At 31.4% G+C, this 10709-nt stretch overlaps 1 protein-coding gene across 1 annotated transcript; it reads left to right on the top strand.

Moving 5' to 3' along the window:
- Window positions 1-8904, top strand: LOC145323153 (uncharacterized). Its single transcript, XM_080165545.1, has 6 exons — window positions 1-36; window positions 312-361; window positions 1226-1311; window positions 1511-1554; window positions 7436-7505; window positions 8822-8904. Exons 1-6 carry the CDS (start codon window positions 1-3, stop codon window positions 8902-8904), a joined length of 369 nt encoding a protein of 122 aa, XP_080021671.1.
- The last annotated feature ends 1805 nt before the right edge of the window (window positions 8905-10709 follow it).

Genomic DNA, 10709 nt, shown 5'->3' with positions numbered 1-10709 from the left:
ATGGAGAGATATTGCATTCCAAGAAAAAAAAGTTATGTCCCAAACTTTTTCTGCCCGCTAAAATATATCGGATATTTGCCATGTGGCTTTGACCCTTGTGGCCTCTAGGGGAACTTAAGGAAAAAGTTGGGAGGGAGAAAATATTTTAAATTTGACTTTTCTTAAAAACTGGGGATATAATTGTTGCACTACTTATGTACATATTTTCAAAAAAAATTACACTAAAACACGTCTTCAATTATTAGTTACAAATTTTAAATTCCGAGACAAAATATTTTTTCTTCGAGTGTCTTATCTATCTCTGAATACAGGTGGCGGATAAACTTATTCAATTCAAGGGACTCAAACCTTATGTAATTAGGTATATTTATATTCAGTAGCGCAGCTACTCTATTGTTTGTGTATGTCCGTACGTCACTATGTCCAGCTGTAAGTGTCCTATCTCTCTCTGTAAACAGGTGGCTGATAAAATAATACAATTCAAGGGACTCAAACCTTATGTAATTAGGTATATTTATATTTAGTAGCGCAGCTACTCTGTAGTTTGTGTATATGTCCATACGTCACTCTGTCCAGCTGTGAGTGTCCTATCTCTCTCTGTAAACAGGTGGCTGATAAAATAATACAATTCAAGGGACTCAAACCTTATGTAATTAGGTATATTTACATTTAGTAGCGCAGCTACTCTGTAAGAGGGTATATTCGTACATCCGGCTGTGAGCGTCCTATCACTCAAACATGAATCAGCTTATAGAATTTCAGGGGATTCGGTATTTTTTATCAGTTCAAATCCAGCGCTACAAACAGACAAACTGAGTTCACGAAGGGGGAAGTAGGTTGTGCTAAAATTCCGTAAAAGTGTGAGTTTTAAGGCTTAAAAACAGTAGTAGAACGATAAAATTTATGTTAACTTAGAGAAAAAAATTGTCCATAGTTCTTTTCAATAAGGAATACACATATTTAGTGAATATTATATCGTTCTACTACTGTTTTTAAGCCTAAAAACTCACACCTTTACGGAATTTTAGCGCAACCTACCTCCCCCCTTTATTGCAAACGTAATTTGCAGTTGCGTCAACTGTCCAACCAAGTAAATCATAAATATTAACATATTTGTTCATTTTCTAAAAGTTAATAAAATAAAATCATTAAAAAACAATGCTGCAATTACCATTATATTGATATTGCTGCTCTACTAAAAACTCTAGTCATCCTTTTAATTTAGGAATATATTTTTACCTAATCTGACAGAAATAAGTATACCCCCAGTGGGACAATCTGCTCTTTGCCTAACTTTACAAACTATTAAAAGTAAGTATACCTATATTTAATCAATTATTTTAATGAAAATTTATACGGTAATATAGATAATGTCTTTGCAAAATCTGTTTTAATTCAAGAAAAATACACAAAATTGTCTTTTTAACTATCACCATAAGTATATTTTTTTTCAAATAAGGCTATTTTTTTGTTTAATTTCAGGTTTGATAAAATATTTTTGCATATTTAGGTAATTGTAGAAACTTACAATCATTTCAACTAACATGCTGTAAGGTAGAATATCATTATACAAAAGTAACAGGATGTTTCTCTGTCTTGAAGCAATTTTGCTAACGTTATGGTCCTCCTTATAAATCTTCTTTTATACACTAGAGATCAGAATAGGCTTAAAAATATTTTTTAAGGTGGAGGGTCATCACTAAGTTTTTTTTTTCTTCCCAAGAAAAATGGGATATACCGTATCGGACTGGGCATTAATTTAACTAATAATATTTTTCTATTCTCTAAAAAAAAATTGTATTATCTAAATATAATATCAGTTTGATTAAAACAAAGCCTTTGATGAAAAATTTAAAAAAAAACCTCCGTAACCCATAAGAAGATAAGATTTTCCATATTAAGATGTTATTTTTGAAAACCTTTAAACCAACTCTTACATGGCTATATTGCTAAACATTCTTCACACAAGCAACCCATTGATTTTACGATCTTTTTCTGTAAGTCGTATCTGCATTGCGCTTGTTTTGGGACAAGGTATTCCTCCACCTCTTACTGTTAGCTTTGTGCATCTTTGTGCAGCTGTTTGACCCATTTTTAACGTCTTTAATAACTTAATGAAATAGGTAAGGTTAGGTTTGTTAAAGGTTATAAGAACCCTGCAAGGATAGGACCTTCATTGGAACACCCAACAGAGACTATAAATATTTTTTTTCAATAAGGGGGTCAGGGGGTTCTTTGGTCAAGAATTATGTTTAAGTGAAAGCACAAGAATATTAAAATGCAATATTAACTTTTCTTTCATTTGAGTGTCAAAGTCATAGAGGATTCTTTGCCCTTATCTTAACTTAGTTTTAGTTTCAGCAGGGATTTAAAGGGATAAGACAATAATCTATAAATTGATGTACATCTTTTCCAAATGATGATAAACAAATTAATCCCTTCTGTAGATTAAAATTATAAACACCGTTAGTTTGAAACCAACCAATCACAATTTAATAAAAGTACCCAAAGATTTTAAGCCAATGAATAAGATAACCTGGTTATAAAACATTGGGTACCCGTGTAATTTACAGTCCAATGTCCCCTCCCTTCCTGAGAGTTAGCATTGAAACCAAAAATTCAAAGTTTTAAGGCAGGTTTTATGCATAACTAACTTCAAGGTTTTTAGATAAGGTTTAGTCTTTTTCTTATGAAGATTTTAGGATGTGTGTGTGTGCGTGCATAAATAAGTATGTTAAAGGGAAGCTTTTCTATAATTATTAAAAGCGAAGCTTTTCTATAATTAGAGTTGGTCCGTCCGTCCGTGCACGTCCGTCCGTCCGTACGTCTGAGATTGATAGCTTCTTTCGTTAATTTAGGCATATTAGAATTGTCCTATCGATTTCAAACTTTGCATGGTGATTCCTGTAGTAGTTAGGTACGATTTATAAAACGTAGCAACTCTATAATCATTACCAGAATGTCCGTACGTCCATTTTAAAAATGTTGATTTTTTAACTTTTTTAACAACAAGTTTTTATGTGATAAAATCATCCGATTGTTCTGATTTTTGGATTACTAATTCCTATTACAATAAGGTACAATATTTGAGCGAAGCATCTCTATAATCAAGTCCTAAATATGTCAGTATGTCCCTAAACAGAATCCTGTATTTAATAAGTTTTGCAACAAATTTACGTAAAATTTTGTCAACTTATATATTCATATTTTGTATATTCAGTTCTGACACTCCATATAAAAGAGTTAATGTTCGTCTGTCATACCGTTTCAGAGCTTTGATTTTATGGATGTTGTCATCCTTGTTGAATTATTCCTACTGGTTTTAAACCTTCTTTCAATAAAATCAATGATTTTTTGTCTATTAGATTCACTAGATTCCTAAGACAATGAAGCATAATTTGATAACATCTTTTTCTCGTATTCATTCGAATCCGGTGGATAGGAACCAGTTCTCATCCATACGAAAAAACCATGTCTAGCACCGAATTATATCCAGCTTTCTACGAATATAAAAATGTACAATCATAAGATAAAAAAACTAGTTTTAATCTTATAATTGTACATTCTATATCCGCGGAAAGCCGTTTATAATACGATGCGAGAAATAACTATTACGGCAGATTAACATTTATTTTTTCTTTCTTTTACATCAACAACTAAATTTATCAATTTAAAAGTAGCTTGCTTTAACATTATCATATAATATTATTTTTTTAAGATGGAAATTATCGTTTGAAAATAAAGTTTTCAAAAGTTTTCATTCTGATTTAAATATTAATGTTTAGATTTCTAATTATTCTTTATTCACCTTGATAGAAAAACCCTAGTGCATTCAAACCCAGGGACATAAAGGAATGAGACAATAGACGATAAATTAATGTAAATCTTTAAAGATGATAATCAAAATTACCCCTTCCATGGATTAAGATTCTTGTGTTAAAGATTGGATACTAGTACCTATAAGAATGTTTATAAAACTTTGGGTACCAGTATAATTTACAGTCCAATGTCCCCTCCCCACCCTGATTAAAACCCTATAGCAGAGAAAGTTAGAATAAAAAAGTTTCTAAACTTTGCATTTTAGTGCGCTTGTTTGCAATTCTGCTGGTTTGTGTGTGTGTATGTATGTTAGTGTGGGTATGTGTGTGTGAGTGGGTGGGTGGGTGTGTGTGTGTGTACGTGTTTGTGTGTGTATGTGTTTGTGTGTGGGTGTTTGGATGTATGTATGTGTGAGTGTGTATGTGTGTGTGTGTGGGTGTGTTTGTGAGAGTGTGTGTGTGTGTGTGTGTGGAAGGGTGTTTGCAGTGACACGGCGGAAAAAATGAAAGTTGATATCTGTGCATAAAAAATGGTCTTTGATCTAACACATATATTCCAGGGATTTTAAGGGATAAGACAATAGACTTTTAGATTCATGTACATCCCCAAAGATAATAAAAAAGACTCTGTAGATTGATATTATTGGTTGAAAAGTTTGGACATTACTAGGATATTACCAACCAATCAAGGTTTAATGAAAGCACCCAAATTTTTTAAGCCAACGAATGTTAGAGCATGTTTTTAAAACTTTGGGAACCAGTTTAATTTACAGTCCAATGTCCCCTCCCTTCCTGAACATATATCTCAGTTGACAAGGATGACAACATCCATCAAAGCAAAGCTTCACAAATCCAGGGATCTAAAGGGATTTGACAATGGCCGATAAATTGATGTACATCCCTAATGATGATGCAAAATTACCCCTTCTGTAGATTAAAATTAGTTATGAAACGTTTTGACACTCAATTTAATGAACCAACCAATCAAAATCAATAAAAGTCTCCAAAGAATAAGAATACCTTATTATAAAACTTTGGGGACTAGTGTAATAAACAGCCCAATGTCTTCTCCCTCCCTGCAACAAATCAAACAGCCGAACAAACAAACATTAACAAATACAAAATGTCTTCGCTTTTAATATTTCTATACAGAATAAGGACGTACTTTAAGGCTTTATTTTAGAGATGCTTTGTATTTAACATTATATTTAATCGTCCTAAGTATCACCAAAATTAACGATATTAGGCTAAGTATATCATGTAAAAAAGCTTAGAACATATAAGAGGTGTAACTGGACGATCAAACATGTATTCTTTTTAAAATTATATATATGCCCATTGAATCAGGGAGGGGATTTTGAACTGTAAATTTCACTTGTACCCAAAGTTTTAAAGCACTTTCTTTCATTAATTGTCTTAAAAACTTTGAGTACTTGAATGGAAATCAACAGAAGGGGCAATATTGTTTATCATATTGTGGGATTATATCAATAATTAACATCTATTGTCTTATCCCTTAAGATCCCTATTACTGTATACCTATAGTATACAGAGTGGGAGGGGACAATGGGCTGTTTATTTCACTAGTCCCCAAAGTTTTCTTATTCGTTAGCTTAACAACTTTGGGTAAATTTTGGTTAATAGTTTATTAAGTAGAGTGTTCAAACGTTTCAACCGATAATTTAACTCTACAGGAGGGGTAATTTTTTTGGGTATGTAGTATGTACATCTATTTATCGGCCATTGTCTTATCCCTTAAGATCCCTGCTATTGTTGTATATGGTATCAATGCAAATCTGTATAAATGTGTATATAGCCCTATCTTTATAAACTAAGCAATATCCCATTATTTTACTATTGACCCTGCAAAAAAGACCCACTTTCATTAATAACAGTTGAGTAATAGTTAATTTTCAATCAGGGATCTTAATGGAAAAGACAATAGACAATAAATTAACTACATTCCCCCAATGATGATATACAAAATTATCCTTTCTGTACATCAAAGTTATTGGTTGAAAAGTTTGAACACTACAAGTTTGGAACCAATCAAAATTCAACTATAGTACCCAAAGAACGCGTAGTTATAAAACATTTGGTACCATTGTTATTTACAGTCTAATGTCAACTATATGTTATTAGATAAAAGTTGTCAGGGCTGACATAATATTATTATGTTTTCATGTATACATATATTGTGTTAATTAGGGCCATTTTATACTGGTACCCAATCTTTGTATAGTATGCTCTCTCATTCATTGACTAAAAACGTTTGAGTACGTTTATTGAATTTAGATTGGTTGGTATATAGTCGATATATGTCCAGTGAGGGAAGAGGACATTGATCTGAAAATTACACTGTTACCTAATCTTTAATAAAAAAAGTATGTTTTTTCATTTGTTGGGTTCGGAGCCGTTTATCAAATTTTGATTGGATGGTTTACAATGATACTAGAATGGCCGGAAAATTGATGTACATCCTCAATGATGATACATTACATTACCCCTTCTGTAAATTATAATCAGAGGTTGAAAAGTTTGGACACTCAATGTGATAATCCAACCAATTAAAATCAATAAAAGTCTCTGAAGTCAACGAAAAAGAAAACGTTATCATAAAACTTTGGGGACTAATGTAATAAACCCTGTAATAAACAGCACAATGTCCCCTCCCTTCTTGGGTCAATAATGACACAACATAGAAAATTTGAATGTAACCTTCAGAAAGATGTTCTTAGTTCTTATAGTGGGAGTTTATAAATTCAAACTGCGCAGCTCATGTTAATAGAACATGTATATAGTACATAAGATACAATGTTAATACCATTAAAAAGGTTTTAAGCTCTAGTTTTTGGATATATAAGAACCATTCTTGTGCTACATATAGTATAGGAGCTACATGGTAAAATGTTCCAACTTACTTTAAACTTTTCAACCTTTTTTACACATTTTTAAACGTAGCTCCTAAACTACACCTAGCACAAAAATGGTACTTATATTTCCAAAAACTAGAGTTTGCAAGGTATGTATAACATTTTTCTACTATAAAGGTGATCAAAAATGATATTACTTGGAAATTGTTTGGATGTAACCTTCGAAAAGATGTTCTTAGTTCTTATAGTGGGAGTTCATAAATATTAAATCTAGGAATATACAAATATATGCAGGGAGGGAGGGGACAATGGGCTGTTTATTACACTAGTACCCAAAGTTGTATAATGAAGTTTTTTATTCATTGGCTTTCAACGTTGGGGTCTTTAGTGAATTTTGATTAGCTGGTTTATTAAGATGATTATTGAAAGGTTTCAAAAACTAATTGCAACCTACATAAGGGTAATTTTGTGTATCATCATTGGGATTGATCTTCAATATAGATCCCTGAAATATATGTGTAAATCTTCAGGGATAAGACAATGAAGGATAAATTAATGTACACCCCAAATTATAACTAACTTTCTTATATTTTGTTTGACGTAGATACCTATTTTTTACAGGAATTATTTTGCAAAATGAAAAGAGCTAACCGTTACGGATGGGCGAACCCTTATTACAGAAAAGCATCGTTTTTTTATAAGTAGCTGCCTAACTAAAATAAAGATTAATAAATAATGTTTTAGAATATGAATACACGACTTTTAGAGGAGCTTTTATTCAACTGCAAGTTTATTCAAATACTGGATCTTGAAGGTAAAAAAAATCAGTTAAAATCTCTATAATGCCGCTTTGAGAATATGATCCTATATTTTCCATTTTAATTTTAAGATACGAACTAAAATTATTTCTAATTTATTTATTTATTTTATGTTTCATAATTTCGTCTATAGAGGGTTAAATTTGCTAATAATGAACTTTTCAATTCAGTAAAATTTTAGTTAAAAAATTACCGCTAGATGGGACAAGGTTTTTTGGGTTTTAAAGTTTTATGAAAATGTTGAAGAATATACCTAGCAAATAAAAACAAAATTATATAAAAAAAAATTTAACCTTTTAAAAAAGAATTAAAAAAAATAATAAATAACTTTAGAAATAGAAACAGCGCAATCAAAACTTAATAATAAATTCTATATATTTACGCATTTCTCAACTAAGTTGACTAGTATAGTTCTAGTTATTTTTTGACCGTCTGGCTTTTTCTGAAGTGAGTGATCACCAAATGAGTGTACACATCCCACCTTAAAATCAGTCGTATGTATTGATAGGTTCAAAAGTTTATTACGCAACCCTTTAAGCTTTACCATGTCACTAAATTAATTACTACATATTGAAAATGTAATTGATATGGTAATAGAATTAATACTTTAATGCTATGGTTGTCACTTAATATCAATATAGTATTAAATATATACACTAGTTAGGTTATGTTAAAAAGGATTTTACAAATGCTCCTTCTCTTTGTATATTTGGGGAGAGAATAAAAAATTAACGCTAAATATAGATTTACACAAAATAATAAAAACATGCAAAATTTACAGTTATATAATGGGTGACAAATTTATGTACATTAGCAATGATGATACACAAAATTACAATTAGTAGTTGAATCATATGAACACTCAATCTAATTAATCAACTAATCAAGTCTCCAAAGTTGTTAAGCCAACGAATAAGAAAACATTATTATAAAATTTTGGGGAATAGTGTAATAAACAGCCCTCTTTTTCTGCAAAATTCATAATCGGGGGTGTTAATTACATTTGGTTGTTAATTACTTTAGTCCCCAATATTTCAATATTTCTTATTAGTTGACAACTTTGGGGACTGTCATTGATTGGTTGGTTCAATTAGTTGAGTGTTCAAACGTTCCAACCACTAATTTTACGCTACAGAAGTGGTAATTTTGTGTATCATCATTGGGGCTCTACATCAATTTATGGGCCATTGTCTTATTCCTTTAAATCCCTGAAAACTAAGTTACACAAAATTCTAAACAAGCAAAATTCAAAATCTGGGGAGCGTAGCTACTCTAATGGTCACTCTGTCCCGCTACACTATATTTATTGCAGGTACGAACACAAGTGATGACTGTCTGAAAGCTCTGGCAAAAGCTAACAGGAAATTTATAACAAACTTAATATACATAATATGATGTCTATCCATCTGTTTGTATGTCTGTCTATCTGTCTGTCTATATGTCTGTCCATCTGAATGTCTATCTGTCTGTCGATCTGTTTGTCCTTCTATCTGTCTATATGTTTGTCTGTTTGTTTGTATGTTCAAAAGTTAAGATCTTGGTAGCCACTGAAAGATTTGGTTGTGCTTTTCAGAAAATTTACATACTGGTCTTACTATTGTTAAAACATTTTTGAGAAATAACTGTCTAAAAAGTCTTTTTATAATGTTTTATATACGATGCTAAAATTAAACACATGCTTAAAGCCAAAACCATGGTTTCAAATAAATTTGACGGTTCCAACATTGCTATCCATAACAGAAGGGCAGACAGACACAAAATGTAGAAAAGATTTAAATCTTTATATTAAAGTAACAGGAAGTATAGTATGTATGTCTGTATGTCTTTAACCGCTGAACCGATATGATTCATCTTTACAATAAAGCTTCTTATTGTTCCTGGAAAGGTTTATAACTATTCTCACCCCCGAAAAAAAATTATGGGAGGAAAAGTTTTTACTTTTTCTTTCTAAAACTAAAAAAATGGGGGGGGTTAATTCAACCCTCCACCATTTTAAGTAACCATAGAGGCCTCTAGGGGGCGTAGCCGCTATCCTATTATATAAAGTACAAAGTTTTTTTTGTCTGAAGATTAAGATTTTAATAACTACTAAACTAATTCAGTTCTCCTTAACAGGGAAGCTTCACAGATGTTACGGGATTGTTTTAGGCTATTATAATTTAAGATTCAATCCTTGGGAGGCTATTTTCATATTTACAAAGCCCCTAAATACTAGGGTAGAAGCCACTAGTTGAAATATAAAGTAACTAAATGTAAAAGTTTATATGAGGTGAAAGAGGAAACAAAAAGCAAGTTAAACTTTTTAGTTTATGTTACAAACAAACTTAGTAATTTATAGTAGCGAAGCTACTCTATAATTCACTCATGTTGATCCGTCAGTCAGTCTTTTATTCTCACTTTTTTTGGGGAGTTTGGGGCCATATATCGTAGTATATAAACAAGATATCTTATTTGCTTAAAACTTTGGGTACTTTTATTAAAAGTTGATTGGTTGGTTCAAACCTTTAGTCCTAATGTTTTCCAACAATAATCTTAATTAAAATAAGTGGTAATTTTGTTTATTATGATTGGGAGTGTACAACAATTTATCGTCCATTGTCTTATCCATTAAGATCGTTAAAATGGTATTTTGTTTTAAATGCTGCAGTTTGGGGATCTTAATGGAAATATTCACACAAAAGTATGTCAAGCTACCATAGATGTCCAAGGGTTTCAAACTTTGAAATCCCTCATTTTACAACCCTCAACATTTTAAAATATACATTAGTTTACCCCTCTCAAACCAATGAAAATCCCCCTCAAAATAAAAAGCTTGGACGTCTCTGCAAGCTACGTTCATTCTTTTGGATTTAATCAACCTTGTTTTGTATCCTTAGAGAGAAAGGTGAGAAAAAGAATAGTTATTTATCTCCTCGTATTATAGACAACATTCCGCGGGTATTAAATGAAAAATTATAAGATTAAAACCAGTTTTGTAACCCTCAAGGGACTGAAGGCTCGGGCTAAAAAATTAATTTCATGATTTTGATTTTAATATTTCTGGAAAATTGTCTGTAATACGATGCTACACATGATTTTTCAGTATGGCTACAGGCTAGGAACCAGTTCTAATCCAGCGGATATAAATCGGTTTCGTCGAAGCCATACTGGAAAAAAAGAAAAAACGGGTTAATGGTGTAAAGTTTTTTTAATAACATGAG

This window comes from Acartia tonsa, chromosome 6 (genome assembly GCF_053477335.1).
Source record: "Acartia tonsa isolate MP-2025a chromosome 6, ASM5347733v1, whole genome shotgun sequence".
In the NCBI taxonomy this organism is placed as follows: domain Eukaryota; kingdom Metazoa; phylum Arthropoda; class Copepoda; order Calanoida; family Acartiidae; genus Acartia; species Acartia tonsa.
Note: the sequence above shows the minus strand (reverse complement) of the source record. Positions and strands in the feature narration are given on the sequence as shown.

What these genes read in the sequence shown, in the direction of transcription:
- LOC145323153 (XM_080165545.1), top strand. Translation starts at nt 1, where the DNA reads ATGGAGAGATATTGCATTCCAAGAAAAAAAAGTTAT. An exon ending in TTCCAAGAAAAAAAAGTTAT is followed by an intron (nt 37 to 311) that starts GTCCCAAACTTT and finishes CTCTGAATACAG; the next exon opens with GTGGCGGATAAACTTATTCA. An exon ending in AACTTTACAAACTATTAAAA is followed by an intron (nt 1,312 to 1,510) that starts GTAAGTATACCT and finishes TTGCATATTTAG; the next exon opens with GTAATTGTAGAAACTTACAA.